Raw genomic sequence first — 25,029 nt, 5'->3', positions numbered from 1 at the left:
GCAATATTGTTTATCATGCTCCAAAGCCACTGCAAAAAATAGGGACTTGGTGCAGAATTAGCAGAAAAAATCCAAACCACCTGCTACGGCTTTGTAGCATCAGTCATTATGCCAAGCAGTGGCAACACATGAAGCTGCTATTTGCCAAAGCATCTGGGTTGAAAGCAATACGGTGTTGTTCGCTGGCACTGCTGTACAAGCTAGCACAAAACTGTTTCAAAATGTCAGTCAATCTCAAACAGGCTCTTCAAGACTTCTATAGGTATTTGCAGAAATGCTGCAATTCTTAGCAACTTCAGAGAGCCCTATCACGTACAAACAGAAGGCGCCATGGAGGACTTCCCCTCTTTTTCTCTTCCTCTGCCCCACAAAAGGCTAAGGGGAGACTTCCTAACATGTCTAGAAACAAAAGGGAGTGGACAGAAATGGAAAAATTGCCATTGCCATTATTTGCGAGAATGGAGCATGGTAGACACTTGAGAGTGCCATGGTACTGGCCATCTTTAGCCAATAATCAAGTGTTTCAAAATGTCAGCAATGATTAAACTTTATGCTACAAAATGGGAATCATATGGAAAGGCAGCGCTGCACGGAGACTAATGATGAACAAACAGTATTAAGAGGACTCAAGTCAGAGATAGCCTTCTTCATGTGCTGATAATTGTTTCATTGTGGGTTCCACAGCTGTAGAAAAGATGGAGAATAACACAACCTGATCTGCCTTCCTACATAAGCATGTCCCGAAGGGCATGGAAGGATTTCTCTGAAATGCTCATGGTATCAAATAGAGAAAGCAAGCCAAACCATCTTCTTGAGCACGAGAAACAAGTTTGTAGTTAACAATGAAGTCCCAAATCAGCTCCACTTTAACCTCCAGGGATTTTCAAGGGAAGCAAAGCCCTCAACAGTAAACCGCTAAGAACATTTATATTTGGCCATAGCACTGTGTTTTCTATAGACACGGAAACTGTCATAAGGTTGGCCCAGAGTTTAACTGCAGGGACTGTGCTTTTGGTTGTACATGCTCTGTTTTTCTTACAACTTTTCTAAATGGTCTGTCTCTACCATACTCATGGTTACGACATTATGGTGAACACCTCTTGAATTCTCAATAGGCCTGAAAAACTTGGGAGACACCTCGCAGGACAAGGGGAGATTAGACTTCTGACCATTAAGCAAATCAGAGGTCTACACCTGGGCACACCGCAGACTAATGATCAGGAGCCAACTACCCCTTCTCAAAAGGCACAGGATTCAAGACACTTATCTGTCTGCTTGATTCTGAGGCTGAAAAAAGTTATCTGTGGAGACAACCTTTAAACTTGCTGGTGCTCCTGTCTTGCCTAGGGTTTAAAGCTCCAATAAATAGAAGACTGAGCTAGATTGTGCTCATCATCCAAAAAGAGGCAGCATATCTTCCTGTCATGGGGAGAACCCTTCCACACAAGAATGTGACCTGATAGGTTCCTACAGCATGTTTAGTCTATGTTGAAGCATTTCTCTTCAAACAGGATATTGGAAACTTTGAAGAGAAAATGTGAAGAGGGAATAGGAAAGAACTCTGCTGTGGGAAGCTACAATTCTTTTATTTACAGACATGCAGGATCAAAAAATATCAGTATACTGGCTTAGTGATGACAAAGGAAAAATACTCAACTATCTAACCTTGACATGTTAAAGAAATGACAAAGTGAGTATGTCTAGGCTAATGTGTGCCAAGTAAGAATGTAAACTTTGTATTAAATACTATTATGAGGAAATAAAATAAAAAAGCCACAAAACACAAAAAAAAACAAAGCAAAAACAAACCCCAAAAAATCATAGACCAACTAAAGTCCCCCAAATGAAAAGAAGTGGTTACACTTCCACTTTTCCTTTTGCACTTTTCCCTCTCATTGGACTTTCTCCTGTCTTTCTTTATCAAGGACAATACAGCTATCATCATTTTTAAAGAAACCATGCAAACATGTTTCTGCATATGGAACAGAATTTTTAGAAGTTCTCAACACTGACCAAAATTCATTTGGTTATCACAGACATATAGCTGTGCAAACAAAGCTTTTGAAAAGCTCTTAAATAAGAATACAAATTTATGCCAATCTGTTTCTACTTGCCTTTGGTGTAACTGAATATGCTGCCAAGAGTTAATCTATCTACTACTACCAAATATTTTTAATAGCTATCTATGTATATGATCTATAAAGTTTGCAGAGCTACTCTAAAAACTAGACTCAATTCCAAAACTGGGGAAAGACAGACGGCTTCCCACCCTCTCTCATTTTATATGTTAGCTTGAGTTTCCCCAGCAAAATTCAGCTAGTTTTTGACAACTCTGATAAAAGAAGCTAATATTTCTTAATAGTGCTGCTTCATAGTCCACTCTGCTCTACTCTGTTCAAACAAATAAGGAAAAGCTTTATGAGACACACCAGAAGACTTTCCGTCCTTCTTCAGTTTATGTGTATCCAAAATGGCGGATATCTGAGTTCAGCTCATCCATTGGGAACAATTCATCCAAACTATCTTCTCTACGTTCCTCAGCAGAAGGGGCAATTTGCCTGGAAGAAACATGTGTGCGTGCGCGTTGCATGCGCAGGCATGCCTACTACTTTATTTCTGAGTTCTGAAGGAATGATCACAGAGTCTCAAAAAATAAGGTTGAGAATCAAGGAATATAACTTGAAGATCGATCAATAGTCAGTGGACCCATGCATACAACCCCCTTCTGTAATCAAGCAGATTAGGTACTACAGTCATTCTGTCTACTCAGATGAGGAACTAGACAGACAGGATTTAATTACTGAAGGCCAGAAGCATGTTAGGCATACAGATTCATACTTAGAAGTTAACATGCTTGCCCTTTCCCCTGTTAACTGTCCTGAGGACCCCAGAATGCGCTGGAGAAAAGAGACTCCCTGACTATTCAAAAATGAGCATATTGATGCTTCGCCATGGAGCATCTTATACAGATACTTCTAGTAATTTTCTAAGGCATTTCTTATTTTAAAAAACTGATCAACTCTTGCAGATAGTTCATACTTTTGAATAAGGAAAGACAGAAAGACAGACCTCTGTCAGAGGTCCCATTAATCCAAGAAGTGCAATACCTGTCTAATTACCTGTTTTTTGATGAAATTCAGCTGATTCATTAGATAAATAACCATGAAACTAATCTTGAGAGGAGACCAAATCACTTTAAGTAGCCTACTACATAGACTTGCTCATAAGACACCAATTCACTTTTCTCTAAATTGATCAAAAGGCTTAGATAAGAGGGAGATTAACCATCTTCCTAATGGTTTACTGCAGCTTCTTGGAAAGATAAAGCTACTGCTAATCTGTTATCAGGGATAATGTGGATTTTTGATGGCAAAAAGATACAGCTAATAAACTCCCATCTTTGAAAAAAAGTGTGATACAAAGTAAAACAATACTTTGAGTATTAAAATACTCTTAAACTATAACCAAGCTGTAAATCATGAGCAAGTGTATTTGTGCAAAGCAAGAATTCCATTCTCTTCTCTACAACCCCTTCCCCTCCTTCCCCGAAAAAATGGTGAGGTAGATTTTTCATTCATATACAGGCTACAGATCACGGAGTTACAGGACACAAATTATTCCTGAGCTGTCTTAATACACATTGAGTGTTTACGTGCATCTGAGTTGGATACCTGTAGCCAGAGTGAAAGCCTTGAAGTAAAAAGACGTCACTATAGATCTGGCAGTGTTTTTAACCCAAATCATTGCTCTAGACGAAGTTAGCTCCCAAATTCTATTTAAGGAAACTGCCTTCTATTGAAAAAGTGGAGTATTCAGCTAGCTACGTTTTGGTGGCACTTTTTCTGAACAGAGTGTGTCAGAATTTTTGCATTTGGATGGCAGCCTATAGAGTCTGGATTTCTCCCAAGAAAAAATAAAGTTTCACTTCTTGCCTTCCCCTGGAGCTCCACATGCCTCCAGTCACGGAATAAAACACCAAACAAACAAAACCCACAACAACTACTTTTTGCCTTTCTCAAGATTCAAACAGTTGTTGCCTGGGGCCTTTTGCTACCAGTATCTTTGTAGGAATACAAAGCTGAACACAGCATTCTAAACTGAAGTTGCAGAATCCTCACTTGAAAATTGACCAGTTGATTTGGGTATGAAACAGCCTTTTCTTCTGAGGAAAATCTCTTTTCTTCAGAAGAGAAGTCATGAAGACCCATAAAGTCCACAAACTCAGCCTAAGCCAGAGGACAAGAACAACTTTACAGATACAATTTGTCAGAAGACGGAAGAAAAGAGAACTTTCAAATAAATCCTACAGGAAAGCAACACAAAATTCTCTCGGGTTTTGTAAGTGGGAAGGAAGCAAAGGAATATTCCTGCAGCTCCAGATCAGGAAAAAAGAGTTATATACACACACATATATATATTTATGTATATTATGTATACATAACAAAAGATAAAACAACAGTGTTTTCTTTGTTTTGACCAGGAAGAAAAAAAGCAATCTTCTTCTGAGACAACAGTTAAGTCCAAAGGGAAGGGAGAAAGGATTCTACCAGTCCTCCTTTAAGGACTAGTAGACAACAGATGACTTAATAGTTCAGTAAACACGGAACTAGCAGCTGTGTGCATCTATACTAACAGATTCAGCTGGGCCAAGAAAGGTTCCTAAACACAGAACTATGATCCAGTGTGTTCATAAAATGTTAGAGCATTCATAGCATCCGTTCCAACCAGCACTCTTCCCCAGTAACTCCTGGGAATGTGTGGCAGTCAGCATGTTCCAGGAATCCTTCCCAATAGGCAGCTTTCAGGCAGCCACCCAGTTTTACAGGCTAGGACAGTTAACTAGCACAGATGTGTCCTGTTCCATGTGATCGGCTTCAGTGGCTGGGAACGTTCAATTTACTGACAGAGAAGTGGGCCTTTTTGTCTGTGAAATTTTATTCTTAAATCTCTTCTGACTACACCTGCTCTTGCAGCTCTCTTTTGGCATACTTTACCAATAGTGTCTTCTACCTATCTTGAGAAAATCTCCTTCCAAACAGTGAAAATGGAAAAACAGAAAAGGTTCAATTGTGAACTTATTTTTTGTAAAATACTGGGGTGCAAAGAAAGAGGAAGGAAGACATATCAAAAGCTATCCTCTAAAAACTGCACTGCTTGCTTGAAGATTTTGGCCCGGTGAATCTGTTTCTTTGCAAGGTGCTTGGTTTAAAAGAAGCCAGTGCTCTAATCAGGCAACTGCACAGTGAGATCAAAGGACAGGAACAATTAGTTGATATTGAGGATCACCAAGTACAAAACACATACATGCAAAGATCTTCACAAACTAGTCTAAATTGAAGTACACGAGACTACCTTATATTTTTTCAGTTATTTATTTATCAGAATCATCTTAATGCTAGAATCAAAGTTTTACTTCAACATCTCAACATGCCAATTTTGAAAAACTGAATTTTGGAGAAAACTTCAGAGATGTGAACATTTAGCTCAAAAGAAACACTAGCTTTTGTACACCACCTTCTGAGATTAAGCACCAGAAATACACTTCAACTGTATGCTATGGATACATCAGTTTACTCAGGTAAGACTCCAAGAATTACTCAGCCCTACAAAATGATTACTTAATTTTACAGCAGAAAGTTTTAGAAACGTATAACAATATTAAGAAACAAGAGTAAATCAATTAATAGGTTACTGCTTTTTTACGGTCTTTAGGGAGTTAACACATAGCCCACTTAAAGCGTCATCTTAACACAAAAATATGGAACACTACCTAAAACGAAGTTGTAAATGAAAGTATGACGGACATCCGTTGCTTTTCACAGATATTTTGATAAACTTCAGTAAGTGAAATATTTCAAAGGGAAAACTCACCCTTTCATTCCAAGCTAGCACAAAACCTCTGTATTACTGGAAGGTACAAAACTTGGTAAACATATTTATTTGGGGTTGTTTTGGGGTTTTTTTACTATTTTTAAATAAGCTCCTCTAATACATGTAAGCCAATATTCCATACCTACATGAAGATATCACTTACCAGTTTTATATTCCATCCAACTCACAAAGAAGGATCTAATCTACTTCTGAGAGACATTACTAGCAAGCCAGAACTCATATGACAGGTGTAATCATATATACTTTTACTAATATATAAAAACTTGCAGTCTCAGTTCAATCCATCTAGGCATATTCAGTGACCTTGGAGGAGCATGAAGATGGATGAAAGTCCTACTGCAGATAAGCTAGCATTTAAAAAAGAATCCATCAAAATATGGTTGTATTCATCCCACTTCTTGGACTTCTATAATCACTGTTGTCTGTACAGGGATCTTCATGTATTGCCAGAAACGGTTATTTATTCCTCTGGAATGGCGAGACAGCCCTGAGGAACTGTGGACTATAATCACAATATTACAACGCTGCTTCTCCATTCAAATGCCTTACTGCCTACATAACCAGGTGAAACATCGCTTGTGTCCACAAACCAGGTTAAGAATGAAATCAGCTTCACCCACCTTTGCAAACACGATCCTTCTACTTCATTTCCTGGCAGAGCACATCTATCAGTCCTTCTACATTACATTTCAGAGGTAGTGCAAACAAGTGGCAAGTTCACTCCAAGATATTGACCTCAAATAGGCAAGGTGCACGAATATGAAAATTCTATGTGATGTTAGTAAAGACACTGTGAGACAAGGTAACAGTGTTGGGTGGTGTACCAAACTTTAGGTTGGATTCTTTGTTCATACACAAAGTGGAATCAATAAGACAATGAAATAGAAGTCAGGAGTATGCAAAAAAGAAACCAGTTCGAAGAACCGGAACTAACCAGTACAAGTAGAACTTAATACTATGCTTGTATCCTCAGTTTTTTAAGGGACCCTTAATAACCCATTTGTTAGGAAAACACAGGCACTAATAAATTTCCATGGGGGAGGACGAAATCAAGAACAAATCTCTCTTCTATGTCTAGAACAAAACTGCTGCCACCTGTTCCACCTTTATAGCAAATATGTTCAACAGCTGCCTCCTCTATCTGAAATATAGTAAAATCTAGATCTTCAAAGATATTTAGGTACTTAGCAAAATGTCAACAGGAGTTAGAGGTAAGTATCAATCAAATGCTGGGCCTCAGAAACAAGGCTTCAGAATATCACTTTGGTTGATCAATCTATGTTGTGCTGCGTATTATCCACTGTTGCCAGGATAACTGAAAGGTCAAAACTGCAAATTTGATGCCTCACCACCACTCATAAAAACAAATGATTGTTTCTTGCTCTCTAATCTAATCATTGTCCATAACAGCCTATCAAACAAATACGTGTTTTTGAGAATAGAGTGTCAAGATGAAAATCTGAGAACTGAAACATTCTCAGTTTTATGACATTTTCCAAGCTTAATTATGTTCCTTAGTACAAAAGGTTTTAACTAGACCCACTTAGATTATGTCTGAACTGCATCTAGTGACATAAAATGGCTGACAAGGATGTCCTGAAGTTGTCTTATGGAAATATCCAAGCTAATAAGCATGGATAGTTGATTCTATATTAAGACATGGAAACTAACATAAAACCTGGTGAGAGGAACACTTACTCCTCTACGTATAACTAAGCAAAAAACTCCATCATCAAGTCTTAGCGTATCATATGTTGCTTTGACAAGCTGGTAATATACCAGCTTGGCACACCAGTTAGACATGAAGCAAACAGAACGTGTGGTCACCACTGTCTGCAATAGCATTTAATATAAACATATTAAAAACCATATATCAAGGGATGAATTGAACTGAATAGGAAACAGCAGGCTGACGAGAAACAGAGACAATAACAGTTTTTAAGAAATCCTAATGTCCAATTTCAGCAAGATTTATGAACAATATTTACATAGCTCTTGCACCCCACCTACCTGATAAAGAACAGAATTCCTACCAAGAACTATCAAGTACTCAGGACTGGCGGAGTTAAGAGAGCCATCCGATGACCTCTCTCTCTATCTTAAAACCTAACCCCAAAAGAATGTAACTGTTCAGGGATGGAAGGAGAGGTCATTTACATCTGACTGCATGATTTATAAAATAGGATGCCTCCTACAAACATTTATTCCGCTGCTTATGGATTCTACATAGGAGATGCTAAGGAACTAAAGTGGTGCGTGTTTAAGTTAAGCCACTATTAAGCTTGTTTAGTGCTACGGCTGGTCAAAACTGATGAATTTAGGGTATTCTGTCTCCACAGATAGCAAATCCAAAAAAAGCTATTGCTGTGTTCAATGAAAGATTTGCACCCTAGGATGTACTTTAGGAATGCAAGACTTCAGATGTGATTCTTAGAAAGCTGTAAAGGGCAAGCTCCTGAACTAGTGTTGCCCGTTGCTGGGTTCAAGGGAAGAAGCTTCCTCTAGTTACAAACCAATGGCCTTCCCCCAAGAAGCATAGGGCTAAGATTCACTTCAAAGCTCATCCCTACTCGTAACTTCACTCAAAATCCTCCCAACCCTGGCAAACAGTATCACTCCGTGAACACAGTTTGCTACTAAAAGCACACAAAACAGGACAAAGAAAGCTGTCTGCTATACCATATGATGCGTAAGACAGGAACGCTCACACTAGCAAACACCTGAGCCAGTAAGTCAACATGATATAACACAATGCCGAGACTATATTAGCAGCTCTAAATGCAGTCTAGCCATCCTATTACTGCGTTACCCAAGAGAACCTTTACTTTTCATTCACAGACTGAATACTCTGACACCACAGGGGCTTTTTCATTACAGCTGCTCATTTGATGACTTTAAGGGCTGTAAGAAGGACTCTGTATTCGTAGTGTTATGTTCATTGTAGACCTCAGGCATTTTCAGTGGACTGACCAATAATTCTGGAAATGTATATTTTTTATAAGACTTAAGATTGTAATTCTTAATCTGAATTTGAATTTTTTGTTCAAAATCAAATTTTTCTCAAGTCTAAGTGAGTCTTTGCTCTTAGAAGTAGGTAACAGAAATAAATCTCAGCCTCACAATATAGTTGCTGGAGCTCTACTGTTCATTAAAAAGAAACGTCCTCATCACTTAACACTTTGTTGGAAGTTACCTCAAAAAAAGTTTTTAAAAGAGGACCACATAAATCAGGACACGAAATGAACAGAAATTACTTTTCCATAATATTAAAACTACAGATGTGTATCTTTAAGATACTTTTATTTCAAGTATTATGCAGCAACGTAATGCTTTTGAAAGTGCAAAGCTCCTCTCAATCTCCTATCTCGATGGTCCCCTGAGCTGACATCATCTCAACTCCACCAACACAGGAGAGGGAGACTTGGTTGCAGTCGTCGTCCCCCCCCGGCTCTCCCTGCCCTCCTGAAGAAACAAGCTGTTGTGAGCCCCACTGAGCACTCTTATGAACAGCCTAAAAAAGAATATTTCAATTACTTTTGCTGCAAAACACAAACAAAACTTCCAGACATGAAAAAAACCTACAGCTTTCTACAGGAATTCACACCCATCTCTCTTAAGAGGAAGAGAGTTGCTCTCTTTTAAGAGAGGAAGCAAATTAAATAAAAACAGAGGCTTCTAAAGATTTTTCTGGTTTAGATGCTTCAGTCTGTTCCTGAATAAGAAAAGTAGCATTCTCCACCAGGCTATACTTCCATGCCAAAACCCTGGAACAGGATTTTTGTCATTTGTTTCCTCTTAGATGAGGACTGAGGCCGAAAACTTAAATCTTCAATATGACGGGTACTAAGCAATTATGGAGGAGGGGGGAAAAAAATCCCTTTTCTTTTAAATAGGCAACTTCTTTTTAAATATGGATGCAGGAATCTAACTTTAGCTGTCCAGGTTTTCAAATTTCTGATCTCAAATACAGAAAGTAGAGCATTAATCTAGTCTCTTGACTTCAAGGTTATCATTCATTCAGGTCAATGACTCCATCGCTGAAAAGCAGAACTTCCACTTTCAATATGATAACTGTTGTCCTTCAGTAAGCAACTGTGTTCAACTCGTTCCTGGCTGCTTTCTCACAACTGCTGACAAAAAACTAACAGCCAGAAAGACAGCAGGAACAACTCCTGCAAAGGGAGTTATCTATGCAAAAACAGTGGTTAACCCTAAAAGCATTCTTATTCATGCGAAGTGCTCATTAGCTATCTATATTTAAAACTTCCACTACTAATGAGCAACCCCGTCTCTTACGTTATTTTCTTGGTATCTTCTGTTTATGTTAAGCTTCTGTTTATCTGCCCAGCCAAGACCTGAATAACCAACAAAAACTGCCTGTAATGATACAGTCAAATATGTGAACAAGATACTGACGGACAGAATCAGTCTAATTGGAATGAAAGTCACCAACCAGAAACAAAACTGGAACCAGCCCATACCATGCTTCAGTATGGAATTAGCACACGGGCCAAATGTTTGTTCCTTTACAACCCAGTTCTGGTTTTATGCCAACAACATACATCTCGCAAAAGACACTCCAGGTATGCAATTACTTAAGTGGAACCATAGATAGTACAGTCATTTCCACAAGAAGATACAGGTAAGTGATAAAAAGGTGATGCCCCAGTAAGTTTCTGGAATTCCCTGGTAAAACTTAAAGTAGCTCTCAACAAACTAGTTCAAAGGCATATCAGCAGATCTGGCAAAATGTAATACAGATGAACTTCAAAACACAGAGCAGCAATATTGGACACATTTTTTTCTGACTACAGAATAACAGTGGGGTTTTTTTGCTTTGGTTTGTTTTTTTACTACTGATATAAAAAAAAAAATTCTTCAAAATACCTACAGGCTCAATGAAATCAGTAGCTACAATATTAGGAATATGAGACTTGAGAGACATGGCCCAATTCTAAATTTTCATTCTACTCTTACATAAAACTAACACCTGAACACTTGCAAGACTATAAACTCAACCCAATCCAAGAACTTCGCAGAAGTCTTTACTCTGCATTTGTTATTCAAGTATCTATGCAAGTATTTACTATTTCATTGTTCTTGCACTACTCTTATTGAGTAGTATTAGAATGTGGGGTTTTTTTTCTTTTCCAAACATGAACAATATTTTGTTAAAGTTAAGAGCAATATGATCATTTCCAATGTTTTACCAAACTTGAATACACCATTTTCACATTTTGTATCACTTGCTTGGTTCTCAACATCTCTGATGCATTCACTGTATTTTCATGATGAAGAGAAGAATTTGATGTAACTATTATTTTGATCTGTTTTCTACATTCAAATCTACCCATGAAAATGTGAATGTGTTAAACAAATAAAGTTAACACATGATAAATTCTACCGCACAATTAAAGATAAAATAACCACCCTACACTTCTTTTTAATGATTTTACATGATCAAACCTCTGGATCAGTTTATACAGGCATACAAGTAGACAAAAATACTATAATATTTATATACTATATATGTCTATTTAAGACATAACTGGTAACAGTTACCCTGTTTCCATGCTGCCCTTAGTAAGCAGAAATGTCCCAAACAATGTTGTTCAGTGGTCTTGGGGGAGATCTGAATCAGGAAGAGATATCTGTTCTGTTTTAATATAAAGTGCATCATCATCAAAAAGCAGTTCAGAACATGCAGACTCTTTTTCCTTCCCTTCTGCTTTCCAGAACAATACTTCAACAATAACTGTTACCAGTTAATCTCCTCTGAGAGGATCAGCATGGGGTGTTAAGGAATGGATCCTTCTGGAACTTGTACTTTTGGTTTAGTAGATCTATACTCGTCCTTTATACTCTCAACTGAGTTATGAGTCCTTTTCTTACAAAGGTTAAGAAAAGACAATAAGCTGTAAGCTCCTCAAAAGCTTAAAGATCAGACAACTAATTATTTTTAGTTACATATTCCTAGACTGCAACCAACTAGAAAATCAAAGCAAAAACCAGAAAGTTCTTTGTTATAAAACCAATCCATTTTTATAAGGTAGCCTCCACAAAGAGGAAGAAAAAAAGTAACAACCAACCACACAGTTATACTCTACTTAACAGGTGCAGGACGAGGTGTAGCAATCACTTTGAAAACATGAACTTTTAAACACAAGATGAATCCTTGCTTGTAAGTACACAGCACAATCCCAGATTTGATGCTACTACACCACAAAAAGTAAACACTTGCTAGTATGATTATCACCATAATAACTGCAACCATAATGGTAATAACAGCATTGGCACTTATGGTTCCTTCCTTTCACAAAATGTCCTTGGAAAGACTGGCTTTCAAAGTACAAAGAAGTAAAAAAGAAAAACTCACATTCTGAAAAAAAAATTTTTTTTTTAATCACAAAACACATTCTAAGGCATTAACTTTGTTATCACAACATGCATTTGTAATGCACAAGCATGTCTGAAATACAAATTTAGCTTTTCCTATAATGAGCTGAACCCCCAGCTTTGCTTTTTGCAGGGTTTCACAGAAAAGCAGTATAGATCCTATAAAATCTACAAGTTAACGCGACTGACAAAAAGCAATTATTGAAAATCTTTCAGTCCTCCAAACAGTATTTTAAAGTGCCCTTCTCTCAATGTGTCCTACATATCATAGGTGCTAAGAACAGGGCAAAAACAGAAGTCAGACATGCTGCAAATTTGTTTTCCTAGTTAGTCAAATTGCAAAATAAGAATTCAATATCACCGTTTCTTCCTTTTTTTTTTTTTTTAAAGCAGCAGACCTTAATGCATTTCTGTGTTTTCAGCTTAAGTGGTGATCTAAAATTCAAGTATTCCAAGATAGAACTAGCGAAAAAATCCTCTTCCTCGAGAGGATTGTTTCCCCCAGTTATGCTGTGGTTAATTTTAGGGTTTTAGAGTAGGTCATTTTCCAGTGAAATGAAGTGATGCCCATTATAACAAAGAATTTATTTACCCTATAGAAGCTTTCATCCTTTAGCCAAAGGCAGCTTAGACATTACCAGGCATCTCTGATCAGTCACCCAGATCAGTCATTCTCAGAAGCCAAGCCTTGTTGAAAATGCAAAAGAACCGTCCTCAATAACCACAAAGCCTTTCAATTTCTGGCCTGAGCTCTCACCAGCTACTTCGAACTTGAGAAAGATATCAGCAGTCATCATATGACTCTTGCTGTTACTGCATTACAAAATAATTACAGTACATTTTTTTCATTTTAAGGCATGCAAATCATGTTTATTCTCAGAACCTCAGCATACTAATATTGGCTCGCCTAATAAACAGAAAACTGCGAATAAATCTTACTTGTCTAACTTCTAACTTACATGACACGTCAAAAGCCTGAAAGTCTTTGTCAAGGTACCACTGTTTTTCACTCTGTATTTATCATGGGACTTCTAAATAAAGAATTTGGGATTTAGAAGATAGAATTACTACTTAGAATTTAAAGTCTTGTATACATTTCTATTCTTTAAGCACGTAATTCTACAAGCTCACCATCATCAGAAATCCTGACCAAAACTGAAAGTGCTTAAGTTTTAAATCAGATTAATGTATTACAATATGAAACTTAATTCTCTCAAACAGTGTAAGATACCTAAGGTACTATTTCAGATTATTATCTCTCCTTTCAGTTGTGGGATGAATACTTTTAAAGCTTTCAAACCATTTTCTCAATATTTAAGTTGGGCTATATTTTAATCTACACCGCAACAAGCAAATGACCTACAACGTTATCAATTGCAGTGACTGCCTACTAGACAGAGCCCCAGAAATTTGATGGGACATTGAAAGATTCAATTTTGAGACTTTAAATGCTATTCCTCTAGATTTATATATTTAAAACAAATGAAATATCCCTTTGCAATATGTTTTCTTTCTCCTCTTCTTTGCCCCACCTAATTTTAGAATTCTTTAGACCCAGTTTTACTTGAGCTATCAACATACAACTTACAAACATTCAACTGAAATGAACGCATGTTTAGTTTTCACAGAATGAAATATCCACTTACAGCATCTTGGCCTTAATCCAACATACTCCATGTAAATATACCCTCTAAAGCTGTTTATGCATGAACAGCTGATGCAACTGAAAACTGTCAATCAGGGGATGAGCTGCATGCATACGTAAATCTATCCAGCTTTTTTTCCAGCCCCAAGGATTCATGGGTTTTAAAGCTGAACAAGCAAACGGAAGATCTGTCTTATGTGTACTTCACTGTTATAGGCCTCAAAACATAAGTCACAGAACTGTTCATTGCTTAAATAAGGGCATTCGGGTATAAAGAACTACACCAATCCTCCTGTACAACCTAAATTTTATTCTACTTCTGCTGATCATTATTTTTCATGTCAAAATATTAACCTTATTTCCAGCAAAACAGTATCACTAAAAATAAGCTATTTAATCTGCAAATACATTAGGTACTTACAGTATTTTGATCAGCAAAAAATGGAAGAACTTCCTAAAACACCAGTTTTAAGAATGGCTAGTGACTTTCAAAGATGTTCAAAGATCCTATCCTCAGTTCTTGAGAAATCTTACAGTAACTGGACATAAGCATGTGATAAGGCATAATGAACTCTTAGCTATTAATTTGTTATGCTCTTTTTCAGATGGACCCATAACATTTCTGTAAAAGAAAGTTAATGAATGATTGAAATAGTGTGTCACTAAACAGCTGACATACATCTGTTGGCAAGTGGGGGGCATTAAAAGGGGGTGTAACAAACAAGACAAGACTAAAAGCAGTATATTTACGCAGCATATTTAAAAGCAAACCCTTTTTTTGCATAAAACTTTGGAAACAGTATTTCCATTCAGGGAAACCATTTTCTTCCAGGACAGCTGCAAAAGTTTCAAAGGGCAAAGAAAGATTTCAAAATTCCACAGGTCCTTAAATATTCTAAGGTTGGAATGACATAACTTTGGGGGTACAGAGAATGGAATAGAAATAAAAAGGAGATCAAGAACACCAAAGATTTTCCCTTCTAAAAGCCCTTGAAAATAAGATCACCTGTATGCATCGTCTTCTTTCAAGTCTCATATCATCCTGCGGGGGTGTGGGGGACAGGGGGAGTCCAGCAGCAAACAACACTGCAAAATGAAGAAAAGAAGAAGTAAATGTAAATACAAACTAGTAAGATACCTAAAAAAATGTAAACCTCCGTTCTACCAGATCCACATAGTGCTTAGTTCAAACCTAGCTCTCAGGTATAACCACAGAGCTAAACCAAGGAAGTTTCAACAAAAAATGAAGGTTTCCAATAGTAGAAGTAGAGACAGACATTACAAAGACTATCTTCCACTGACATCTATTGTTAGAAAAAAAAATATTTAAGTGTCGAAATTTCAGGGATTAACTTAAATTTCAACTTGTCATTGAACATTTCTGAAAATTAAGATCATCCAAAAAAAGCTCTTCTCAAACCTGCAAAAGTGAAATTATTGATAGTTACCCATCTTTGCAGAGCCCTTAAATATGTGGATTTTTACAGAAACTCAGGACAATATTTATAAAACATGACTGAACTTCTGTGGGATTTTACCAAATCAACAAACTATAGAACTGTAAGTGCACATAAATCCATAAATGTAGAAGTCCATTTTTTCCTCATCTCATGAGAAATTGAATTAGGTTCACCTTACACCAAATTAAAATATGCTCAGAAAAATAAAATTATCACTTTCTACAAGACAAAGAGATATAAAGACATGAGTTTCTAGGAAGACGTCTCTAACAAAAGTTAAAAAGAATGGTGGAATTATGCCAAACCCCCCCCCCCAAAACAAAACAACAACAACAAAAAACCACCACTAAAACACAACACCCAACAACTAACCAACCCCCGGTCGAAGTATTTTTCAAGTATTTGCTTTTCACTTGTTCTCCAACGAAATATCATTGGTACTCTACAACCTACAAAAATATAAAAACTTACAAATTACTGAGAATTTTAGAGAACCTCTGCAAATTACCTAACAGATCAAACTGTAGAGTCTAGATTATTACTATTTAAACACCTCCTGATATATATAACAACAAGAAAGTGTGTCTAGCCTAAAATGCACTTAGATACTGCAATTTGAGCAGAAAACATTGCAGTTCACTCCATTTCTTCATCAACAATGACTGTTTAAGCACTGCATATACCCTAAGTGCAGCTAGCTTTTCTGCCACTACACTGGCTTCTTCCTTGTGCCACGGAAATGTGATGCGTGCGCACAGACACACACAAAAGGGAGTGGCAGGAAGACAAGGAAGAATTACTTATGTGATACACATAGAAGTATATGTTGCAGTGGTTCTATTGCTATTTTACGAGCAGGTGAATTCTTGCTGTCAGGCCTCCAAAAGATGGAGGGGGCAAATGAAAACTGCCCGTCCCACACCATGACTCAACAGCCTTAGTTTTTCACTACTGAAGTTCCACAGAGACCTAGAATGTCACTGTGGAATCCACAGTAGCCATGAACTTGGCAAGGCTGATGAGTACTGCCTAAGGCTACACAAGGTCCTACAAACTAGGTGCTCTCATGCCGAAATCACTTGAGTTTGGATAAAAGATTCAGTCTGGTATGTATTCTAGGTGTACACATCGCACAGACACAGTGTCTTGCACTGAGCTTAGTCCCACTAAACTCAGCAGAGGCAGTCACTTGTGTTCAAGAAGAAGAAAAAAGGAAGGAAGAGCAAACTCTTCTCTTCTTTACACTAAATAGTCCCTGGATTTAAACAAACAACAGAAGTCCTGGAACACTAGGTATGTCCAGCCTACACGGGTATCTTAAGGCTACAGAGCTATAGCCCCACTTTGGAAGCTCTCTCTGGCCAAGATACTGCAATTAAAAAAAAAAAAAGTATCTATGGACACTCAGATTATAGAAGGCCTTTTTCAGTAGTACCTGCAAGGACTGAAGGCATCACTCTCTTGTCTTTACCACCTTGTAGCTCAAATACAGCAAGGATCACCTCTCATTTGCATCAGTACAAGGCCAGTTTCAATACTAAGCCAGCTTAGTCCAAACTATCAACAAACACAGTTTGAGCAAAGCTAGCTGATTTTCAGCCAAAATAGATTGTAGAGTGTTCATACATTGTCTTCTGCCAGCTCTACAATGGGAACGGTAAGCTCCAAAAGCAGCACATTAGCACATCTCCAGCACTTTACAACAGCCTAACGTCGTATCAAACTGACTGCAATGCTAGCAACATACTCGTGGGCAACAGCCTGACAACCCCCTTCCAAACCATAAAGAAGAAGAAATCAGTTGCTAAGAACATACTATCCAATAAATACAGAGACTACCAAGTTATAGCTACAGAACTTGAAATTACACAGCTGGTTTTGTAAAAGAGGTAAAGCAACTTCATACATATGGGAAGCTATGCTTTTTGCTGATTGGAAATTAGTCTAGAATATTTTAAGATCACTTACAATACTAACTCTGAAAAAGTATTTATCTTGCAAAGAATGCACAAAGGTGTAAGAAAGGAGAAACCAAACTGGAGAGGTAACACACACAGACCTGAATTATTTTAGAATTTAGAAGATGACGTTAGAGCTACTGGCAATAGGGAAGAGTTGCTGATGTAACTATAAAGTCATCAACAGGGAATCAATACATCCACCCACTTCATAGCTAACCAGCAAAACACACCCATCACAAACCAATGCATTTCTGCAGTCTCCTTACAACTCTCCAACAATTATCACATTCTGAAGAACTGGACAACTAGCGTGGAATTAAGACCCGGAGTGGAAAGGCAGGTGTCTATTGTAGCACTTGTATTCTAAGAAGGGATCCACAACATAAAAAGTAAATTTTAAAACATTACCGGAGAATAAAGACAATGAGTTACTGTGATGCTAACAGTCAGTATCACAGATATACAACATAAAAGGGTAACATTTTAAACTTTTTTTTTTTAAATAAATACAACCAAATCACATATAATAGCTGCAGGGCCAACACATTAAACTCAATAACTGAGTGTCCTCTGCATTGCCAAGTTCTGAAAACCAAAAGGCCTGTTACACAGCCTGTACAAGGGCTTCCTGGTTTAGATAATAAATTGATTATAAGAGGAGGCAAGAACAAATCCCACTCATCACACAGTCTGCAAGATCATTACTAGAAGAATCCCCTTAGTAATAACATTTACTGGGCTTCAAGAACCCAGTTTGATCTACTTACTGGTATAGAACAGAAGTGAATTGGAAATAAAGGAGTAGAGGGAGGAACAGACAACAAGAAAGGTGTTGAAAAGCAAATTACTGAAAGTGGTAGAGCAAACAAAAGAATAAAAGCTGAAGTCTTTCATTTAAACAAAGAGAGCAGTTCTTAGAAGTCAACTGTGTACGAAGCTACCATGCTAAAACTTTACTTCATGCTTTTATTTCCTATTGTAATTACTGTTGCTTTCTACTTTTCATCTTTCCTACCCACACAATGCTCCTCTGATCTCCTCAAAATACAGATAATGGGATTACCTATCCAAAGCCACTCCACATTCATGAATAATTTCAAGTGTAGTTCAGCTTTACTACAAAATGTTTAGTTAAATAAGCCAAAGATGCTGAGCACATTCTATCCCAGGTTATATTCCACCGTATTATAAAGATGGTGATTGCAAAAAACATAAAGCTTTCACGTGTGTCTGATTCTTCCTTACACCATAAGCCTAGTTTGCTTGTTAGCCTCTTTGAGGACTAATGTTTTATTCCACTGTATTCCTTAAGAGCATCCACTCCTTCCTTCAAAACACTCAATACCCAACTTCTGTCAACAGGTTCACTGTAAATCAAAGTTGGTTTCAGAGCTATCACACTTCTAAAAACCTGAAAGTTAAAGTGCAAAAACCATTACTAACATCTCTCTGAGGAAGTTTCATCATCCTCCCCCATTTCTCTTTTTTGTGTTTGCCTGGATATCAATCAGATTGTGAGTTTTTGCAAATGGGGACAATTTTATTACATATGAACAGAGCTGGAAGCCAGTTCAGCTAAATCTAGATGCAGCAGAGCAGCAAGACTGATTTTTTTAAAGCTATATTATTTTATAAACTTAAGAATGTACATAAGTCTCATAATATGTTGCCTATTTAGTTTATATAATAGGCATTAATTTGAAGCATCTAGAGTTAAAAGATTCTACCTAATTCTATCCAGTGCAAGTTTGCAAAGTGTTAAAGGCAACTATCATAAACACCTTTAAAGAAAGGCCACATTTTCATTACAATTTTGCTTTAATTTTAAGCATATATGAAGAATTCTTTCCATGACAAGTTTAAATAAGTTTTCAGAGTATCAACAATAGCACACCCAAGAGCTCGAATTAAAAGAGAAGTCTGCTGGGGAGGGTTTTACTTTTTACATTTTACTAATTAAAACACTTTGTATATAGATTTATTTTCCTTATTCATTATCACTGTATTACAAGATTCAATATGGCACCTACAGTAAAAAATTGAAAGATTTTGCAAACTAATCACAACATAGTTCTGGAAGTTTTTTCTCTGAAAAGGTTATTTTGTAATTTCTAAAGTCATACTGATGAAGTACCAGAGAAATCTCTGCATATCTCATGACTACACACACTGTTGTCAGAGATAAACATAATTCAGGTCACTGACCTTTGGTGAATGCAGGCAGGCCTGGTGCTAGCAACATAAAATCTAAATACTTACTTAGAAGCAAAAATATTTATTTATTTACTAGGAAAATTATCCTGAGGTATACACCATTAAATTGAGATTATTAACATACTAGAATATAATGGATCTAGACATATATACATCCATACAATAGCAATTTCTTAAGCTGTTGTTATTCGGCATCTCAACAGCTTACTCTTGAAACTACGCATGGAAAACCAATGATGTTGCTTGACATAAGACATACAGGGCAAAAGATTCAACAAATACACCAGATTTGGTGTTTTATTTAAAATACTGCATAATAAAATGTGAAGTACAACCAATGCTACCACAATTATAAATAAATAAATAAATAAATAAATAGGGTGCTAGCAACTGTCAACTTCCAGGACTAGTTCCCAGAGAGACACAATTGAGGAATTCCAAAACCATTGTTCTTACAGCACCTAGCACATACAGTGTCTTTTGTTACTAGGTAAAATCCCATGTGTTTAGATGTACAAATTAACATACATCTGAAAACCAAACACGCGCGCGCACACACACACACATTTACTGCTTCTGTTCTACTTAGGACTAGCAGCTGTGATGTTATATAGAAGAAATAATTCATGAGAATTAAAAGAAAAGAAAAAAAAAAAAATCAGACTACTTCACATACCAATGTACAAAGCAGACCTCAGAACAACATCTCAGGTTTACCCACAAAATCACATACATAAAATTAAAAGCAGATATGGTTTCAGCATGAAAACCCAATATATCCCTCCACTTTTATGGACACCTGCATAATTTCTATACCTGATAGCCAATATACTGAGTACTAAGCAAAATACGAGTAATTTCGTGATCAGCATCCCATTTACCATGTTCCCAAAGAAGTCATAGATCCCTGTCTCCACGTTTAAGTGCTTTGGTATTATGGAAAACCTATTACCTGAATGCTTTCACTGAAATAGTCAGCAACTACATTAAGACTATCTTTAGGTTTTAAAATCCATAATTCAATGAGAAAAAATAATATACCTCTCTTCAGTTTAGTTTGTGTATTCAACAGAACTATGAGCACAGTCACCTTTATATGTCAGTTTACCCCATGCTTAAGAAAGGGAACGTTAAAATTTTGGGAAGAGGGCATTTTTGTACGACTGTTTTCAAGTTAGGGTGAAAAGACAACAATTATCAAAACTGAGTTTGTACTAGACTTCACCAATACACCATTCATCCTAAGAGTTTGTATTATACTTCGTACTCCCAATGAGTTTTAAATGCACACTGCTAAACTAGAAGACTATGCTAGTTTCTAGATCAATATTTGTGAAATGCTTATGAAACAACTACATCTAAAACAAAACACACTCTATCATCGTTTTTCTTGTATACTGTAAAATTATTTTCAGTGTTCCAAAAAGCACTAGTTCCTCTAAAAAGAATATACTGTGAATGACTAGTTTCACTCTTATGCTAAACTTACAACATGTGATGCAAGAACCCATCCTTTAAGTGTAAAAGCATGTACAAGCAGCTTTACTGAAATCACCAAGTTTCTCATCCAAATTCAAACCTGGCAAAGGCAGAACTACGGTTGCAGTTGAGCAAGAATTTTTCAGCAGCAGTACCACTTAAGCAGCCTGTATCCTTTCCACCACTACCTGCTTGGCTGAGACACTGCTACTGTTAGAGAGTCACTCAGCAAACTGCACTGGGGAACTGGCCCAGGTGGAAAAACGGGGAGAAGGAGAAAAAAAAAAGACCGCTATGTTTTATCCCTTATCAGTTCTTTAATCTGGTCCACTACAGATGCACAGCAGCCTGGCAGCAGGAACAAACAGCTGGGACAAAAAGGGGCTTCTTAGGCCAGTATTGGTGTCAAAATACTGAACACTGAAGTGCAACTAGTTTTATCATAGAAGGACCTACAACGGTGTCACGCCAGTATTAATTCAGTAAGACTTCAGAGTGCAATCTGAATCTCTGAAATATTTGATTTATAACATACAATTTTTTAAACCTCTCCTTTTTCATAAAAAGAAATGCATAAATTCTAAAAAATGTACTGCTTTCCTTGTATATGAAGGAACCGAACAGTGTAAAACTTATACTCGACCCATACAGCCAGACAACTTGGGATTTGTTTTTTAAATATTTGTTCATGTGAACCCCAGAATAAAGCCTATGGTTTTAGGAAGAATTAAATTGACACAATTTAGGAGAGGGGTAAAAAAAAAAAAAAAGAGAGAGAAAAAAACCCACACATACTAATATAAAAGTTCAAATACTTCAGATTTTTTAGATAATTTGCATATGCTTCTTTTCTTACTCATTGACTAAAAATATTAATTAAAATATTTTTCAGTATACTGACCATATAAGGAACCATAAATTAGAGGGGGAGTGGCTATTTTTTCCACCCACTTAATCTGTCAAACGAAACAGATATGGTTACATTTTAACTGTTTTGGAACAGCAAAGTCATGTCGCTGTATTTACATTCCCCTCCCTCATCCAAAAGAAGCAAAGAGATGCTACAGCAGGAGTTGCCCGTCTCCTGCAATACCAGCTGGAACACTCACAGCTGCTGGATGGCACTGAACTCTCACAACCAAGCACTTCCTTCCGTACTGTTCAATGGCCTCACTGAGTAGAAATGCGATTACTAAGGAGTCCCATTTACACGATCCTTGAAAATCATTCCACCTCAAATTCACGTAAGCATGAAGACAACAGAACTCCAGGAAAGGGAAGGTTATTTATGAAATCCAGATATTTTTGAATTACTTCTATGTCATCTTACAAAAACAGATGTATGTAACAATCTAATTCTTTTTCATGTTAACACACGCACCCTACCTATGACTTCCTTAAAAGGTGACATCTGATAAGCAACTATTTAATCTTTTTTTCTTTAAGAAATAGAGCCATTTTAGTTAACATGTTAAACATGAACTAAACAGTAGCATGCAAATAAGTCATATTTCAAAGTAGAATATCCACGAGGGCTGTAAACTAGTTTATCCAGAGTAATTTGCTTTCACAGTTGTGAAATGCTTTTCACAGCTGAGATTTTTCTATAGATGTCCTCAAAAAGATTGATCATTTCATTTACAAGAACTGTTTCTGTTCCTTGTGGTTGGGAAAAGAACTTTAAAAATGCAAAGCAAAACATATGCCACTATATATTTGCATTCATCAGTTTAGAACTTTAGACCTATAAAGTCTCAAGAGAGTATAACCATCCTACTTCTCCCTCATTTTTTTCAGCCATAAAGCAAGCAAGCAAGCAAAGAACTAAAGGAACGCCTAAAATTTCCACAGAAAGTGCCCAAACATCACTCAGTTTACAGGTCTTTACTACGATCTTGATATTACTACAGCTTACTATTCTTCCGATTTAGTGGTCACTAACTACTAATTCCATTCTTTGTTCTACCCTTTATTCACAAAACAGACTCTCTGCCTCAGAGAGCTGGCAAGAGAGGGTACTCAGATGCAGCTCCTTCAACTTTTTAATCCTAGACTAGATTTGGGACAGCACTGGTAGTGCTCTCCAGACAAGCAATGCATACTGAAATGCTTTTACCTCTCAAAAACTGCAAGAGCTCAGACCCACATTATGCATACGTATAGATACACACACTCACACACTACATATATATAGGAGGTAAGGGCAGTTGTTCTTCCCAGCAAATACAGACTATTTTAACTGCAATTCCTTTATACTGATGAAAACATAAAATCTTATTTTCCAACAGGCGAAGACAACAGTTTCTGTCCAAAAGTTTGCTGAAACAGCTATTAAAAAAGAGGAATTCCAAGAAATGGAAGAAAATAAAATGGGCATTTGAATGGTATTTTCACAGCTACGAGGGTTTTAAACAAAATGTTATGACACCTTCAAGAGACTTTCAGCTTTCTAAGTGACCCATCCTGATCAAATTCAGATGTTACTGCGTTTTGACATCATTACTGTTTCCTTGTTTTAACTGTTTGCATTTTTTCCCCTTTTAATTCTGCCCTGAAGCATGAAAAATTCCATATCATGCTGCAATGTACCAGTAACAGGAACCAGAAATTAATAAACTCATAGGTTATCATCACATTTTGGTAAACATTACTGTAACAGAACTGATCAACAACAGAGAATGTAAAATCTTACTCAGACCACAACAAACTCCGTTACAAAAATACTTCATATACTTATACAGATTCCTGGGAAATGATCTGTAGAGCTGCTATAATATGTCTAAATTAAATAAGACTACTTCTCCATTTCAACTTTGGCCGCAGATAGTTCCGACGTTACTTTCAAAGACAACCCAAAGTTACATATTTCAAGTACAGTTGTAACAACCTAGATGTTTGTTACCCTGATACAGTAGTACCTTTAATCCTGAAGGCTTCCAAAACATTTTAATACACAGAGATACGCACACCTATAGTCTTCCAAATTAAGAAACAAAACAAAACAACCAACCATGCAACTGTAAACTGCTGGCTAGCTCTGTAAATAGATGGTGCTTATTTATAAAACTTTGGGTAAGTGGCTTATTTCAGCCATACATTGGTTTGTGTGCCTTTTTAAATACTTTTTAACCTTTTCAAACACACCATGGACTAACTGCTGCTTAATTGATTCCCATATGACAGCTCCCATTGACAACTGCAACGCCATAATCTACCTTTGCCTTTCATTATTCAGGAGATTTAGACTGGACAGGCATACACATAGCTAGGTACTCTCTGGTCATATGTTAACCATATGCCTGGGTCTTAAACCAGACTTCACCCAATAAATCCCCATACCTTCTGCCAAAGCAGGTATACTTCTGATATGAAAAGTGATAATGGAGAAGTACTGCTGATATCCTTTCCACTTTAACATGGTAAATCAGACTTAACTGCCCAAGCTTCAGTTTAGGCTGAAAAACTGAAGCTTGTCTACTTCCACCTTGTATCCAAAGAAACTAAATGAAAATATTTAGTTCTCAAACATCAGAATTTTCCTTAATACATCTATCAGACTTCGCCCACTTAGATGGGTTTTTCTGGGGACACTTGTTCAGAGATGTTTCTGAGCCACTGCATCTAAAAGGAGCAGAAAAAGGAAAATTTTCTTCAGTTACAAATACATACTTTTATCATCCTAGAAATCCTGCAGAACTCAATGCAAACCGTCTCTAAAAAAAAAAAAAAAAATCGCTACCCCTTAAAAATCAGTCAACGAGCTAGCCAAATCGTAAGTCTTTCCAACACGGCTTCAGCCGCACCATCATTCTCATGGTAAACTCACCAGTTACTAGGAAAAAATATTAAAATTACTGTATCTAGAGCACAATTATTTAAGAAGCCTGCCACGGAGGATGGCCTCAGCTCTAAGCTTTCTCCTTTTTTTTCTTCCCTCAGGGAAATAGACAAGATATGGTCTGTCTTATCATCAGGTGATGAT

General features: G+C 36.9%; 1 protein-coding gene across 2 annotated transcripts in view; it reads right to left on the bottom strand.

Annotated features, from left to right (window-relative positions):
* DYRK1A (dual-specificity tyrosine-(Y)-phosphorylation regulated kinase 1A) overlaps positions 1–24,651 on the bottom strand; it is a 67,060-nt gene extending 42,409 nt beyond the window's left edge. Inside the window, exons 1-2 of one of the 2 annotated variants that reach the window (XM_009327975.1) lie at positions 24,615–24,651; positions 14,940–15,019 (exon numbers count right to left, since the gene is read on the bottom strand). In XM_009327975.1, coding sequence (XP_009326250.1) covers positions 14,940–14,949 — 10 coding nt within the window. In that variant the 5' untranslated portion in view covers positions 14,950–15,019; positions 24,615–24,651. Of the gene's footprint in view, positions 1–14,939; positions 15,670–24,614 lie in introns of those variants that run through there. The other variant, XM_009327973.1, reaches the window with a different exon arrangement.
* Positions 24,652–25,029: the final 378 nt, after the last annotated feature.

The sequence above is a fragment of the Pygoscelis adeliae genome, unplaced genomic scaffold (assembly GCF_000699105.1).
Source record: "Pygoscelis adeliae isolate BGI_AS28 unplaced genomic scaffold, ASM69910v1 Scaffold154, whole genome shotgun sequence".
Lineage (NCBI taxonomy): Eukaryota > Metazoa > Chordata > Aves > Sphenisciformes > Spheniscidae > Pygoscelis > Pygoscelis adeliae.
This window is presented reverse-complemented; position numbering and strand designations above follow the sequence as displayed.